Source organism: Oryza glaberrima, chromosome 7 (assembly GCF_000147395.1).
Source record: "Oryza glaberrima chromosome 7, OglaRS2, whole genome shotgun sequence".
Taxonomy (NCBI): domain Eukaryota; kingdom Viridiplantae; phylum Streptophyta; class Magnoliopsida; order Poales; family Poaceae; genus Oryza; species Oryza glaberrima.
Window position 1 is genome coordinate 15,912,608 of NC_068332.1, and position 17,448 is coordinate 15,930,055.

Below are 17,448 nucleotides of genomic sequence, written 5' to 3' on the forward strand. Positions count from 1 at the left end.
GTCAGGAGAGATGAAAGCGCTATCTCTGATCTCGCCGGGCATGGATTCGAGGAGGAAGACTACCCTGTTGTCGACTACGAGTCAGACCTTCAGACCGCCATGTCGACAACAGTTAGATAGGCTACCCAAAATATTGTACTGGTATGATTATGGTGAATAAGATCAACGACCGGCTTCGGCCAACAGGATATAGGGTTATTACCTGACAATTCAGGGGCCCGAACCTGTATAAAAATCCCTGTCTCCATCTCTTTTACCTCAGTCTCGCGTATACCCTAGTACCAACGATCCCCATACCATGTAAATACCAGAATTACGACATCAAACGTCGACAGATTTATTCATATTTGTTTTTGTATCCAGCTAAAAATATGAAACAAATATGATACGAGTATTATTTGTTAATATCTGCTTTGTTTGCATCCCTAAGTAAGTAAGTAATGCAAGTGTAGAACACTAAAACAGTGTGCTTTGAGTTTTCATAAAAGTAAGTCTTAAGTTTAGAAATTGTTTTACTTCATCCTCATAAATAAATTTATTTGATAGCCTCCTAAGAGATTGGAATAGAATCTAGAAATTTGTAGTCTCATTGGCCGTGCTAGTTTTGGGATACAATGCCTTAAATATTTAGTCTCACAATAACTCCGGTGTTAAATTTGTAGTTTTATGAAGCATCTTTTAAATATATAGTTTTATGATAATTTGATAAAATTATCAATAGTTTTGTAAAAATTTGTAGGTGATAGGTGATGTATGCCCCCAATTTGTAAGCCGTCCCGTCAAGGCGTCAACCATCAATATCCGATGTGGGAATAAATCAACAGGTATACATTTATAAAAAGCTCTCTTCTTTAAAAAAACGCCTTCAAAGTTTATTCAAGGTAGAAAACAATTGGATATGTAATAATGCAAACTATATCATCATCATCATCTGATCATGTAAGTTGCAACCAACTATTTGATCGATCTCACCTCCATGATTATCTTTGTGAGAGGCAGCCATGGCCATGGCCATGCTTGCATTGCATGCAGGAGAAGGTGTGGGGAACATGTCTTTAGGGCTGGCAGGCCAAGGCCAAGGCCTAAACATAAACAAAGAGAAAGAGAGGAATCAAGGGACCAAGTCAACCATTACCTCCATATTTTCCCTTCACCACACACACACGCACACACAGAGAGGAGGACGTGCATGGCATCATATCAATCTCTGCAACTGCAATCGCCTTAAATTATCTCTCCTCGCCGCGTTCCTCTCGCGAAACGCAGCGCATTGTCCGCTCCTCCTCCGATCCCTAGCAAAAGCTTCCTAGCTAGCTTGCCTACCATTGCCATCCTCTCCCCTCCAACCTCTCCCTCCATTCGCATTACCGCGCAAAGGAGGAAGAAGAAGAAGAAGAACTCACTCGCAGGAGCACCAATGGTGATCGATCTCCTCTTTCTTTCTCTCTCTCTCTCTCTCTCTCTCGCTACAAATTAAGCACAATTGCAATTTCAGTTTCTTGCATGGTCAATGATGAATTGCAATTAATAGAGTGATTTGATTTGAGAATGGCAGGCGAATTCTGCGTCAGGGCTGGCGGTGAACGACGAGTGCAAGTTCAAGTTCCAGGAGCTGAAGGCGAGGAGGGGGTTCAGGTTCATCGTGTTCAAGATCGACGACAAGGCCATGGAGATCAAGGTGGAGAGGCTCGGGCAGACCGCCGAGGGCTACGAGGACTTCGCCGCCACCCTCCCCGCCGACGAGTGCCGCTACGCCGTCTACGACCTCGACTTCGTCACCGACGAGAACTGCCAGAAGAGCAAGATCTTCTTCTTCTCCTGGTATGGGTACTTAAAAATATATCCTAATCTTTTGAGGGGACGTCCTCTCATTTCTCACATCTAAATAGTTAAAAAAAATTAAAATATTAATAAAATATATTAATATGTGATATATCATTAATTTGAACCTGACTTCAACAAGGTGCAAAAGAAAAACAAATATGACTGAATACACGCATCTTAGCTAGAGTTTAATTTTTTTGCTTTTTACAAATCGTAAAGGTTGAATTTGAATAGTATATTTGTGTATATAATAATCTATCTTGATAACTTTTTTTACTAAATTTTTCATTACTAAAAGGGACATGATGCAAGAAAAGAACGACAGAGAGTTTTAGAATTCATTCCCCTATATAGCTATACCATCGAAATTAATATGCGTGGCTAAGTTCAATTTCATTTCGATGAGGTATCATTTCTGTTATACCAGTAAAGATCACAGAAAGTGCCATGCATGTATGTGTAGGTCGCCTGACACGGCGAGGACAAGGAGCAAGATGCTGTACGCGAGCTCCAAGGACAGGTTCAGGAGGGAGCTGGACGGAATCCAGTGCGAGATTCAGGCCACAGACCCCAGCGAGATGAGCCTCGACATCATCAGAGCCAGAGCTCACTGATGATCATATCATTTCATCATCCAACACCACCAGATTAATTAATTCATTCCCAACGTCGATCGCCTTATTCAACCCCAGATCCATGCATATATATATGCCCATGGGTTAATATATCATCAATTATGGGGTTTATGTCCGCTTAAATTTACCCTACGTATGTTTTGATCCTCGCAAAAAAAAACACATACATATATATATACCGTTTTGATCGACTATTTATACGTTATTATACGACATTGATGTCGTCCAAGTATTATTATCCTATTATATATAATTTCTTCATTTCATTCTATTTTTCTTCTGCTTATATCTTCAACTTTTCATTTTTGTAATTTGTAAGTTGTATTGATGCAATTTGTTGGCAACAAGAATACACTTTTTCTATTCATGTATAATAGAAACAACATATTCTCTTATTACGTGTTATGAGTTGTGTGTGCATAATGGAATTTACTGTGTCCAAACATTAGGTGCACGGCTAGTTCTTTACTTTTAGATTGGTTGGGTGAAGGCGAATACCGATGGGGCGTTTTTGTAATGGCACACTAGTTTGGAGCAGCGGTGGTAGTCTTGCGAAATGACCGCGGAGATTTTCTGCCCCATTCGAATGACCTGAAAAGGTGGATTAAATTTCGGATTAAAGTGGCGCGCTTTTCAAACTGTTAAACGGTATGCTCCGTGCAAAAACTTTTTATATGAAAGTTGTTCTAAAATATCAGATTAATCTATTTTTCAAGTTTGTAATAATTAAAACTCAGTTAATCACACGTTATTACCACCTCGTTTTGCGTGAAACACTTAATCTACATCTTCATCTTCATCTTTAGAACAAACACCTTAACAATATCATCTAAGGATTAGGATGCTACCATGGCGAAAATTCTACCTTATCGCAGAGCGACTAATAATGTAAGGGAGTTAGGAGTATCTAAACTAATTATTGAGACTGATTCTTTGGAAGTGACCGAGAATGGTGGAAGTGTCTAGCAAACATTCGAATGATTTTTGTCATCCATCTCACTCAGATTTTTCAACGTCTATCCGTATGACACGTTGCCGAGTGAACGACTTTACTAGTTAATCGTTCTAACGGATTGCTCGGTGAAGAAAAAAAAAAGCCAAGACATCCCTTCATTTTGATTGTCTAGAAAAAACCCGAGATGAATGAATAAATATTACTAATACATCTACTTAAAAAGTTACATGCAGTTACATTGTAGTCATATTAACTACAGTATAATTACATAATAGTTACACTATAATTTTATAATAGTTACACTTTAATTATATAAAGTTACACTGTAATTTCTGGAATTACATAATAGTTACGATGTAAGTTTATCGTTGTAACTCTAATCAATATTTATTGTATATATATTCTTTTGAGGGAACTACTTTCCAGCATTGCATGCTTGCTCGGTTGGTTGTAGTGGTTCTAGCGGGAAGCGCAGGCCGCGAGATCGATCTCACATGTGGGCATCTATTTTATATTTTCCCAACTGGCAAATCCTCTGTACAGCACGAATCTTGACACAAATCCTACGGCCAGAAAATCGACCCACCTGTACTGTACAGCACGAATCTTGACACAAATCCTACGCACGAATCTTGACACAAATCCTACAGCCAGAGAATCGACAGATGTGTAACTAAAAAATCTGTCGAAAGATTTATAGCAAATCCGGAGAAGGGATGCTTAGAGGAAAGTTAACAGATTGATTTGTAGGACTTTGGCCCAAGACCTGAAGATAAAGCTGAGTTATTTCGAAAGCGCAAGGGTCACAGATTAGCTCAAGGAGAGTCTTCGAGTAGTTTTACCACCTGGCTTTCTATTTTTCCAGGTTCTATTAGTTCGATTCTGACTGATGATTGTAAGTATAATAGTCTAAGTTAATTAAGTGCGAGTAGTGTACTGTGTAATTCTTAAAAATGTAGTGCCCCGGTGTGGTTCCTATTTTAGCATATATCAGGCCTTGGTTCAGGACAGAAGAACATATCAATCTTTCTTGCATTTGGTGCCTAACTGTGGACACGGTTACGCATGAATGTATGATGAGACTCCAGACAGTTGAAAACACTTCAACAATATGATATCAATCTTGTTTTAATCAAGATCAACACGCATCAGTTTCATACCAAAAAAAAAAAAAGGGGAAGAAACCATGCAACATATCTGGCAGACTCCGATATTAAGGAGATATTATGCAATTTACAAAACCAGTAACATATTACCAAAAAAAAAAACACTAGGAGGTAGAAAACGAAGATTAAAGACAGTTTATCAGATGTCCATCAAACAGCTGTCAGCGTTTCATATCCAATGAAGGAGACACACAAGAACAGCAGCACACGTTTAGACGTTTTCACTATTCAGTGGCTCTCATCGACAAATAATTTTATTGGGATGACAAACACACTTTTATTTGGATGATAACATCTTCTACACATGCTATCCTACGCCATATTGAGCATAATATTATACAGCTGTGATTACTATACAAAGCCGGGGCATTTTAGTACATTGGGAAGAAATAAACTAAAAAAAACACTTATTACAAGAACCAAGAGGTGCTTGGACACCCAGGTTCGTCTTTAACTTAACTATACATCCTTTCATATATGAACTTATAGCCGGTAAACATCGTGCTTATATGTTGTATTGCTGGTTTATCTTTTATTGCATCAGCAGAAGATTATTTACAGTAGCGTTTATATTATTTGTTCTCATCAGATCCTACAAATTGGTGAAGAAAAAACATCAGTGCATACCAGTGCGTAAGGTAATAGCTAAAACTAGAGTTGAGAGGAAATAGAAGTGTACCTCAATAATTAGCTCGTCAGGGATATGGGGTAAAACTTCTCGTACTCTATCTACCATGGAGAGAACCTCCGACATGCTACCATTCGCGGGTCTTGCAGTGCCTCGGAACCGCAAGCCAGCAGCTGAAGCACCATCAGGCCTCGAGGAAGAGGATGGAACAACTGAAGATCCTGCAACTGGCTCAGGCCATAGACTCCAGGTGGCATCTGGATGCCCATAATTATCAGTCACTGAAGTCAACTGCCTCATCATCATCTGAACTCCACTAAGCCCCACTGATGTCACCGCGCTGGAAGAACTGGGATTGTCCATCCCAGGGCTCGACCATGGTGGTGCCCAGCTAGAATCAAGACCAGCACCTCTGCACCACCCAACACCTATGCATCAGTGCTGCAGAATCGTATGCATAGCAGTACAACTATAGGGTTATGGTGATCAACAAACAATTTCCAAAAACGAGGATTCACTGATATAGCAAGTGTATGTGTGCTAAATTATAATAGCATCTGAGAGATAAGTCATACTGCATATACGATACAAGTAGGCACAGAAGAGCCATCAGGCAACCATAAGAAATAAAAGGAATAGACGAGAGATGGACCAGTTTGACCCATCCAACCCACCTGCACGCATGAGTGTATGCGTCTCTTTCGGCCCTTTCCAGCCCAACCAACCAAACCTGCACAGATGTGCTCTATAAAACTTAGCCCCTTATCTCTGACTCCATGTGTATGCAAGACAGTAGCAGCTTCACCTCTTTCTCCATCTAGGTTTCTCTACCCTCACAATTACTCTCCCCACTCCCCCTGCCCCCCTGCTCTCTATCCTCGACCTACCTCTTCTGCCTCACTGCCACGAATCAAGGTAGAATTCTCCCTTGCATAGTTGCAATATGGAAGAGCTGGTAGCAAGCGGCCAGGAGATAATGCGTTTTTGATGGTCAGGAAGTTGGGGGAGCGAGAACAGGAGCTAAACGCACACTATATCAAAGGTACAAAAGTACCAGGAAAATATCATTACTTATTCAAATTATTTTGGAAATTAAACAAATCAACAATACCCGATACCATATCCCCTTGTAAGTTGTATCCCACCACATCCATGTATTGGATATGTATTTGCACACAGGATCAGCATTTTGTTGTATAGGTGATTAATAGGAAGATAAAACATATATCTTCTGGTAATTTTGAGTGAGCATGAGTTTTAGTCATCTTTGGGGATCCCTTCTTTGCCAAGTTTTCAAAATTATGTTTCCTTTGGTAAGTCTTTACTACTACCAGGTTACAATTTCAATTTTCAATCAAGATTCAATCCTAAAAATATGCTAAAACTGCCAGTATAAATCAATCTGACTGGAACAAAATATTCAAAATAATGATGGTAATAGGCAGGTGAGCACCATCAGTTTGACATACTAAACCTACTTAGTTTCACCTAGAATGAATAAGATTCCAAAAGATGCATTGAAAGACTTTGGTTCATCATTATGAACAAAGATAAAGTCCATTAGGAAATGAAACTATGGCTATTATTCTTCCTTTTTCTTTAGATCAACTAGGCCTGGTAAACTCGCTTTCATACCCATTTAAAACTTCAATTGAACCACAAACTAGGACCACCATTAAGTGATACATTACAACAAACAATAGCTTCATCGGATTAAAGATTATCACAGTATCTAGATAGAAAATGTGCATGCCATAAGGATAACAAAATCTTTGCGAGGGTAGTAACTTGAAAGAGAACAGGAAATTAAAAATGCCCTCAAACTATACCATTCATACACTCAAATAACTGAGGTAGTCTATCAAGGCCTAGTTTCAAATAACGATATAATGTCAGACATTTGCCCAATCACTTTATAAAATGAGCTTAAGTTGTGACAATGAACACCAGGGGCGAAGAATAGGGAAGACATGCATGAGTGGAGCATCAACATGGTAGCACAATGCTGATCTTGGTTATGTTCACGGTCACGGCAGATGAATATGGGCTGGGAAAAATATGTTTTGTGACAAATGAGCTGCAGAGATATGGTGCTTAGGTGAGGCAATGGTAGCCAGATATGAGAAGGGGACAATGATGTTTCCTGAGAACTTCACATAGAAGTGATAGTGCTATGAATGTGGCCATGTTGGCGAAGAATGAAAGGAATGACAAATTTAGGATTTTCCCTCCTGTGAGTGCACTCTATTGTGCTGTTCTACAAGCCATCATCATCTTCCTTCTTTCAGCAAAAAGAGCATATCTTCCTCTTCCTTCTATCTCCGAAAAGGGCATATCTTCCTCCTTGTCTGAGCAGGATGTGTGCTCAATTCAGATCTAGCACGCATAATGGAGTCGACCGCTAGGGGTGAGGTGGAAGGTGTTCGTGCACATCAGCCTATGGCACACACAAGGGATTCACGGTAAACAGCGACAGGGACAATTGGACATGATCTCTGCTACACTGTCTTTGCCACGACAGCCACCACCTACACTACAGTAATCTGGTAAGCAATTTGGCACTGCAGCAGAAAGATAGCCTCTCGCTTCTTTACCCTGTGTGAGATCACCACCCTCCCTAAGACTTATAAGCTGCGAGATAACACTTGTTGGCATTGCCCACGCATACCACCAAGGATCATCCTTGCCAAGTGCCACAGCCCACAACCAGTGCCAGGAACAGTCCAAGATCCTGATCATATTATCTCTACATACTCCATCGTTCCAACAGCTACCAGGGTAAATCGGGCGGCTTTTGTGATAAATTATATTTGCTTAGGCAGTTGTAAATTAATGAATTGGCAGTTGAAATGAGATAGTTGGGAGGAACTCTACAATTATGTCAAGTTCAATCTACCATACAACAACTGATCACCAAGAATGTAGTGGAATTAGCTCGGATGCTGGACAAAAGGCATTACAATAGGATGTTCAAAGATAAAATTTCTGAGAAAGTTTGATCCAGCACCTCAGGAATCAATGATGGCTCCAATGTACAGGGGTTTTCTAAACAGCAAAAGTTAACCTTTTCTTTTCTCATATTTTTTGTTCATTCCCGTACTCTTGTTGATGTAGAAACACATGCAGGAAGCGCTTATGGAACACATAGAGCATGCTGGTGAGGAGGCAAGAAACTGGTAAACGAAGAGGTCATAGAGTGGCATACTCACTCTGAGTAAGCAACAGATGCAGTTGGTTGTTTCTTCATTGGCACAAACTGCAGAGTAGCCTCCTCCGAGGCACCTGCTGTTTTTGCTCCTCTAAGCTCCCATTAGTCTTTGCACTGCTGATTTCCACATTAGCTGCCTTCTCTTCCATATCATCTCTCTCTATATATAGCTAGGCCTGCCTGAAGGTTGCAACTGGCTATCCAGCTAGCATTGAGTAACAAATGATGGGAGGCTGTCAGGCTGACTTGTGGATCCACATTGTTAGCTGATATGTGGGACTGATGGGATGTAGTGATTTCATAAAATCGAGCACAAAAACTATCGTAAGATGGGTCCTTAAAGGTGTAGGTTTGTGATAGTTTTGAAGTTTTGACAAGACATGAATAGGTTCATTGAATTTACCCCAAATCACATCAATAATTTGACAAGACATTGTTATAACATGAATATGATGAACAATGTGAAGAATAAGAAAATAGATCATTCCAAGTTTGTTATACACACCTCCAAACAGCATCTGCAGGATTCTGATGTTCAATAGGATGTTCATGACCAGGAACCCTCTGCTGATTCAACCCCGCATTAAGTTGTTCTGCAATTAACTGGACGTTTCCTACCTCTGCTGTAGATCTTGTGTGACCTTGAGATGACAGAAAGAGAGGTCTTCGACAAGTTGGACATGAGTAACCATCCATTAATCCTTGGTCCAACCTACACATAGCAACAATACTTAAGGGAAAAATCAAACATAGAATGCAATTTGATGTGGTCACATTTGATGGTAAGACGTGAAGCTATACACAATTGCTAAGCATATCTACTTTTGTGGGTGTAGAAGTGTTGCATATTTTTGTACTAAGTGAGAAGCAGAGGTCAGTACAGTTGTACGAAAGAGCAACAAAGGGAGCTGAACAACAGTCTAAGCTGAAATACAAGTAATACTATGATCTGTTACTAATGACTAACAACTGCAACTTCTTCACATCAGCTTGCTGGCAAGCTTCAATCTCGTCAAAGATATTTGTGAGAATCTGACTAATAATTTGCTAAGGTTAACAGAAGGACCATCCACCATGCTCAGCAATATCAATTTTCCTTATGCAGAGATTCCATGACAGAAAAATTTAAGTCAACCGTAAAATAGGAATGTTGGTCCCATATTTTAATAAGTAAATTTGGAATGCATAAGATCAAATGGACAGTTATGACGGCATATGGAGTATGTTCATAACTACAGCCTGCAGTCCTTACGCAAATAGTGGGAGCACAATTTCCAGAAAATGAAAATGAATCTACTTAAAGTTTTTTTTTTTTGGTAGGACATTATGAGCTATAATAAAATTGAACCACAGACCATCAATTGCAAAATAGTAAAAGGAACTCATCGCGTACCATGATCGCAAGCAAGCTAGATGAAATAGATGGTTGCAGGATAACTTTTTAGCTCGAGCCATTGGTCCCTAGGAGTTGCAGATTTCAAAAGAAAATCAGATACACAAGCACTCAAAACACTACAGATCCTGTGAAAATCTAGAAATTGTTTACCCTACAGATGGCACACTCATCGTCGTATGCACAGATTTCATCATATGTAGCATCTGGAAGTGCTCCGTCGAGTGAACTAAGTGCCTTTCGTAACTTGGCATAAGTTTTTATCCGCTTCCAAAATGAAGCTATAAGAGCCTGCAAACATTTTCAAAGAATTCCAGTCAGTACATCATACATATTTATTTAAAGTTTATTGAAGTTAACAAGTGAATGTCACACTCACGCGCAAGTTCAATAGGAGAACAGCGTCAACCAGATGAAACGCCATACCACGGAGCCAGAAGATCATTGAGTAATGACCAAGTGACATCAATAAGCTTATCAAGTCAATGACAAAACCAAAATTTCTGACTAGTCTGCCTCTCCACTCAGAAAAAGATCCTGCAGTTACAAAGCATGATTGGACCCTGGTGGTAAAGTTGAGATAATTCAAGAGACGCGTGTACAAGAAATGAGACATGGACTGCTCAACCTGAACTAAATTAATGTTCCAACAGATCATAGAGCAAAATTTACAGTATTACAAACAGACCAGACCAACATAACAAATGTCAGATGAGTGAATGAAACCTCTGTTATATACTCCGGCCTGTCAGGAAAAAAAAAAGGTTCTGTTTTTTACCATTGGCATGGCCTTGGAAAAAAAAGATCAGCAATTTATATAAAACCGATTATTGAGATCAATATACATGTTTTTTCTTTGTGACCAATCTAAATATTCATAGATATGTTACCAGTGAAAGATAAAATAGTTTACTGTATGCGTTCTAGGATTTTTTTTTTCATTCACTGAATCTGGTGTTTGCATTCTTGTCTAGGTTAGTAATAACTGGTTAACCACGAAACTCATACAGCATTATCCTGCATGCTCAGCCCTAGAAGGTTTAGTAAACTGAATTAAATGAGTCTCTGAGCAGCGAAGACACGCTTATCACCTGCTGCTTGCTTATAAGTTTTTTGGAAATCAAGATAGTCCACGCCACTGTCCATTTGATGTCGTTGCCATATGTCAAACAACTGAAATCCATGCACCATGATTGACTGCTAGGAAAATACTATGTGAGAAAAGGTTGAAGATATTCAGAAGTAATAACTGCATGCAGGTAAATGCTCATAATATTTTTAACATCTCTAGTTGGCATTTATAAGCACCACCTCCTTTGAACATTAAATGCAATGCAGATTTCTTTGATAATGCAAGATCGTTATAAATTAAGAAAAGATAAGGAGGAGAAACTTCCCACAATCTGGGTTGAAGTACCTGCAGTGTCTCAAAGCCAATACTAAGTGGCTCAAAAAACATAAGCCAAAATAGTTGAGAATTACACGACTTGCAGAACCCAACACAAAGCTTTATCCTGGAGAAGATAGACAATCAATTAAGTGTGAGCTTTTAAAAGTATTACATGCTACAGTTGTGTCAAGGACACCATAACAAAAGGAAATGTGGTAAACTCAAGCATCAATACAACTCATTCCATTATACTGCCTCCGGTCAAAAATATTTGTCGTTTTAGGACCAGATTTGGACAAACTTTTAAAATTCCGAATACAATTTTATGTGAATAAATTTATAAAGTCTAATAAGTTCATGATATTATAAAGTACTTTTTGAGGCAAATCTATGTATATCATTTGTTTTCTTTTTTAAACTAAGCATTTAAGAAATTATTGATGGTCAGAATTTTAAAAGTTTGACCAAATCTTGTCCTAAATGACAAATATATTTTTTAGAACACACAGGAGATCTGCATATCATTTCATTAAGAAAAAGGAGAAAAGGTGGACGGTGTTAGAGAAAGACTCCGACACCCGCCACCAAGGGTACAATAGAACACCACACACCCAAAGGAAGTAAAACAAACTAGTGCATTAGCAGCACAGCCCTAGTAAACAGATCACGAAGCCTAGCAGCTCCTGCTAGGCACCAAAGAGCACCCTCATTAGCGATGGCTTGGAGGACATCAACCAAGCATGGGGTGGCACCATTAAAAACACAATTGTTCCTGTGCTTCCAAATTTCCCAAGCAACCAAGATGATTAACGTAGGATTCTGATAGGATTGCAGGATTGAGAAAACCTAGGAACAGGAAAAACGTAGGATTCTGATAGGAATGTAAGTGTAAAACAGAGGATTGCAAAACGTAGGAAAAACACAGGAATGACCATTTGATTGAACCGCTGGAAAAACGCAGGAATTGGATGAGAGAGATAGACTCAAAGAAAGTTACCAAGAGGTTGAAGCTCTTGCTAAATTTCCTCCAAAATCTCTATAGGATTGTCCATTCCATAGGAATTTTAAAGGATTGGATATGATTCAATCCTTTGTTTCAAAGGGCTTCATAGGAAATTTTCCTATAGGATTGAAATCCTCCAAAATTTCTATGTTTTTCCTCCAATTCAAAGGGGCCCTAAAGAGTTTAGCCCTTCCTTCTCATTATCAGGTAAACCCCTTACTGTTCTTGACCACCAATTGGCAAACCTAGCAGTATCCTGGGTTGGAAAGCTAGAGTAGCCAAGCCGTTGCAGGACCAAATAAACGAGATTTGGAGTGAGAGATGTCCCTCCAAACTTTTTTTAAGAAGAAATTGTGAGCGTGTTGGGGATTGAACAAGGGATCTTAGGGTTGAAACCACACACCCCTTGCCACTGCACTATCAAGTGCATCTCTAAATGACAAATAATTTGACCGGACAGAGTAAGTTTATAACAGAAGTTGCAAGTTGCAAGAAATTGTAAGGGACAATAATTTCATGTTGGAAGTGAGTAAGTGACATCATGCATCTCTGACATCTACACAATCAAAATAAATTTAAGTGTACCCAACACCAAAGCAAAGAAAAAAGTATGTGTAAATAATATTTCTAAACAAAAAACAGTAAAATGCAGACTAACCAGGGAATATTACCATAGTACATCAGCCGATAGAACCAGCAATAGTGCAGAATATACACGAAAATATTTTGATGGAGTCGCTGATGGTGAAGCATTGAGCTGTTCAAGGCGTTCTCTAGCCAATGATTGAAACATCTGGATGTACGAGAAATTTTAGTTAATGTAAGGGTATAATCTTAACTAGTTGAAGACTTGAAGTTCTAAAACATTACCTTCAGGGAACAAAGAAGGCCCAACCAACTTGACCAAAGGATTATTTGTTGAGAATTAGGAGGCACAACCAGTGGGAGAAAAGTTCCCTGGAATACGAGAGAGATCATTGGCATTTCTTCACATGGCAGGCAACAACAAGAACATAAATAAATAACTGTAAATTGATCATACATCCTCCCTTAGGGCTTGTTCGGTTTGGAAAGGGTTGAAGGGGATTGGAGGGGTTTGAGGTGGAATAATTCCACACCACAATAGGTGTGGAATAAATCCCCTCCAATTCCTCCCTCCTGGGGATTAACCGAACATGGCCTTAAGATTGAAATTGAGGATGTACCCTCCTGGCCCACAAGTTAGGTTGATGACCCCACATGTCAATGGCATAGGAGGATAAATCCTCAACTTTTGATTTAAAGGAGGGTATACGATCAAATCTCCCAGTTTACTTTTCCAACTTGTAAATCGTAGTCTTCACTTCTACAAAAGGGCATGGAAACTTCTACTCCCTCCGTCCCAAAATATAAGGGTTTTTGGGGGGATGTGACACATCCTAGTACTACGAATCTGGACAGGCTCCATGTCTAGATTCGTAGTACTAGGATGCGTCACATCCCTCCAAAAACCCTTATATCTATGAAAGATCAGAGTATCCACGTATTGGACTTGTGCTAAGATTCTCAAGGAGATAGGATTAGATCTAAATTAGATTGTACATGTATTATGGCTGATAGTTATTGAACAAAGTGTAAGACTGCATATTATCTAATTTAAAAGAACTCACTATCAAGCTGCTTTAAATTCACTAAAGCATATATTGCAAACATCATTTTAGAGCAAGTCTCTTGTGTTGAAGACTACGAGCTTATCAGTAGAAAGTCAGGAGAAAAGGGGAGCGCATGCGCACACAGAGAGAGAGATGGATAGAGCGCTTACCTTGTAAAGCACATAGTTAATGATGTGTTCCAACACCTTTCTAGTCTCAGAAGAGGTTAATTGAACAAAAAATAGTGTCTGCATAAAAGAAAAAACAACATTAACGCCACTATTGCTAATATGATATGCATACGTTAAATATAAGCTAAGCTGCAACATCCTCTTTACTGAAAATCATTGAAAGAAATCTGGATGCTCAGGTAAAATGGTTTCCGCTAAATCATGGATTGGAACAATGGAGGAAGAACAATGCCCTGCCTTGTGCCTTCAAAAAGGTCACCTGGACACCTGGCTTTGTAATAGTATGAACCATCCTTTCTCTCATATATAAGTCACTAAGAATCTAAACTAGGATAGCAGACTAGAAGTTTAGCTTCCTCTATGAAATAGTGTTTTTATATAACATAGTTATCATGTTTGCAATGCAAACTGTATGCATACATGGAGGACGAGCTTTTCCAACAGACAAAATGCTTTGATTGAACTACAAAATTGGGTCAAACTCTAATGCTCCTTTTAAAGATTCCTATGGAAGTAAAAATAATTAAGTACAGCCAGTTTACGACATGAATCAAGAAGTGGATGTATCAATACAAGTTCTTACATGAATATTAAACCACATGCACAAAAATGAGTCTAGAAGGAAATCGCAATGAACCAAGTCACACACTGTCAGCTTAGCTCTTGCTCTATCAAAGCCATATAACAGCCATTCAGAGACGTAACAGAAATCCTCTAGCATTGAACAACAAAAGTACCACATACAAATATCCAGTTCAGATTTCAGAACCGCTTAACGTAACAGAAATCCTCTAGCATCGAGCAACAAAAATACCACATAACAGAAATCCTCTAGCATCGAGCAACAAAAATACTACGTACAAATATCCAGTTCAGACTTCAGAATCGCGGTGTTCAAGCCTGTATTCAAGCATGTTGTTGTATAGTTGCTATTGGCATTGCTACTTCCCCATATGTTCCAACTACCATAGTTTAGATAAGCATCTACTCAACTGAAATGCAACTCCTGAGAACATGTGGTTCTTCGCAATCAGCTAAAGCACAATATTCCTACTAAATCACTCCATTATCTCACACACTTGATGATTCCAAAAACAACATGGAAACAAAATGTCATTAGCTGATTTAATGAAGGAAAACACGTCCATTCTAACTAAACAAATTAAGTTTATTTCTACCTAAACATCAAACATATCTTCAGCACGCAAATTAAACCAACAAATTTGGGCAGAAAAAACACCTCCATCTTCCCAACTATCAGCTTGCATATATTATTATTGCTTATATTATTATTACTGACAAGTGGTCAACCGACAAAAGTTTTTTTTCCCCAAACAGCACAATCTAAGCGAATGACCGCGTGGCCCTGAGCAGCAACAATCCCAACCCCCATCCCATTCCCGCTCGACCGATCGCTCACCTTGAGGGAGAGGATGAGGACGAGGAACACGTGCGCCGCCAGATTCGCCAGGAGCGCGACGGTCACGTGCGAGCCCAGCACCGTGCCGAGCCAGTCCCCTCCTCCTCCTCCTCCTCCCCCGCCCGCCGCGTCGGCATCCCCGTCGAGGAGGGACCCCGCCCACCACTGCAGCGCCGCGGCGCTGGCCGCGGTGGATGCCGCGGCGACGTAGAGGCTGTTCACCGCCGCCATGCGCCGCGCATCGGAGACAGGTCCCCCCCCCCTCCTCCACAACCCTATGGCCTCCTCGTCGTCCTCGTCGTCGCCGCCGCCGATTCGCCGGCGATGCGGGGGAATCGCGGGGTTGCTTGCGGCTCGGGGGAGGTGTCGACGACGGCTTTATTTCGGGGGGGCCGCGACGCCGTGAGAAAAGGGGGGAGGGAGGGGAGGAAGAGGAAGGTGGGGGGGAGCCAGGGGGACAAAATTATTGACGACGGGATGGATAGATTGGAATTAATTATGTTAATTAAAGTCTAGATATTTGACGGGTTTAATACGGGAGAATTGTGCGTTTCAGTCCTAAGGGTTATCTGTAATATTGTTTCTTTCCTAAAATAGATTAGTACTCTCTCTTTGTCCCAAATGTGAAAGCCATATACCAGATTAGATATTTTATAGTACTATGAATATGAACAGGAAACCTCTGATCATATTCGTCTGATGCTAGTTTCTATATATTGGAATGAACGGAGTAATAAATTTTAGCTATAAATTTAGACAAAGTGCATGTATAGATTCGTAGCTAAAAGTTACTAAAAGTGCATTATACATTTTATAGTACTACGAATATAAACATGAAACATGATTAGATTCGTAGTATTTTAAAATATCAAATCTGATACTATATTTCTATATATTGGGATGGAGGGAGTAATAACTTTTAGCTATGAACTTGGACAAGTGCATGTCTAGATTCATAGCTAAAAGTTATTATATTTTAGGATGGAGTTAGTATGATGTTAGTATTATTTCTTTTCGGAGGGAGAACTATGTTATGGTTGGATGATGCCTTCAACTTGCCAAATCCCAACTTTAGGTGGTTGTTTTGCAGTTGTTTAGTTGATGCCATTGTTATGGGTAGCTATATTTTTCATCGGCCTATTTCAAAGACACAATTTTTTGCAACACTTTGCCTAAAGCTTCACCTTATGTAATATGAGGTTTGGCAATGTTAATCATCAATCGAACATATCTTTATCTATCTATTGACATGTTTGGTATTGCTCCAGCCTAGAGAAAACTCAAAGCTGTAGAGTTTGGACTTGAGCTATGTTTGATTTGGATTATTAGGCAGATTACTGCTACTGATTATATACTTAATTATATGAATAAATTGAATACTTTAAGAAACAAACTTAACAAATATGCGTCCTTTGAGTGTATTTTCCAAAGCTTAGAGTAAATAATCCATTTCAATAATCTGAAACGAACCATAAAATTGTTTAAATATGACAATACACGCATACTTAAATGTATATATTTCCTATGAATATAGAAGTTGGATTTCTAGCAACTATTGTATTTCTCTAAATTTCCCTGTCAAACTTACAAACCTTCTCCATTTAACTGTTATTACCATTTACTGTGCACATATCTCCTCCCTGCGATTGTTGGGGGCTAAAATATATATTTTTTATCTCTCTACATTAATATTGTAATAATCCTTTTTCAGTTATAATAGCGAAGAAATTTATTGCAAAAAGATAGCGGTGGTGACAGTGAACCCGCCAACCCATTTATCCTATCGTAAATTTTGCAAATTACTCATTCAAAGATTTAATATTAAAAATAGAGAAATATCGTGGACAATCACATATGAAATCAAGTGAATGTTTCCCTATAAAAGATAAGGTAGTAACATATTTCATGAATTATATAGTTTTACTTGTATTTGATAGTAGTATGATATAGTTCTTTTATCCATAGTAAAGCATAAACATTTAGCTAGTATTTCGAAAAAGGATG

General features: G+C 39.2%; 2 protein-coding genes across 2 annotated transcripts; one reads left to right on the forward strand and one right to left on the reverse strand.

The window, feature by feature from the left end:
- Positions 1 to 1,257: 1,257 nt before the first annotated feature.
- LOC127779845 (actin-depolymerizing factor 9) lies at positions 1,258 to 2,818 on the forward strand. Its single transcript, XM_052306762.1, has 3 exons — positions 1,258 to 1,420; positions 1,556 to 1,821; positions 2,288 to 2,818. Exons 1-3 carry the CDS (start codon positions 1,418 to 1,420, stop codon positions 2,436 to 2,438), a joined length of 420 nt encoding a protein of 139 aa, XP_052162722.1. The 5' UTR covers positions 1,258 to 1,417; the 3' UTR covers positions 2,439 to 2,818.
- A 1,972-nt stretch (positions 2,819 to 4,790) lies between these two features.
- Positions 4,791 to 15,879, reverse strand: LOC127779196 (E3 ubiquitin protein ligase RIN2-like). The gene is made up of 12 exons (XM_052305921.1): positions 15,445 to 15,879; positions 14,004 to 14,081; positions 13,073 to 13,159; positions 12,874 to 12,995; positions 11,227 to 11,323; positions 10,901 to 11,006; positions 10,189 to 10,346; positions 9,963 to 10,100; positions 9,810 to 9,877; positions 8,922 to 9,128; positions 5,260 to 5,620; positions 4,791 to 5,172 (listed from the first exon to the last, which is right to left on the reverse strand). Exons 1-12 carry the CDS (start codon positions 15,673 to 15,675, stop codon positions 5,113 to 5,115), a joined length of 1,713 nt encoding a protein of 570 aa, XP_052161881.1. The 5' UTR covers positions 15,676 to 15,879; the 3' UTR covers positions 4,791 to 5,112.
- Between the last annotated feature and the right edge of the window lie 1,569 nt (positions 15,880 to 17,448).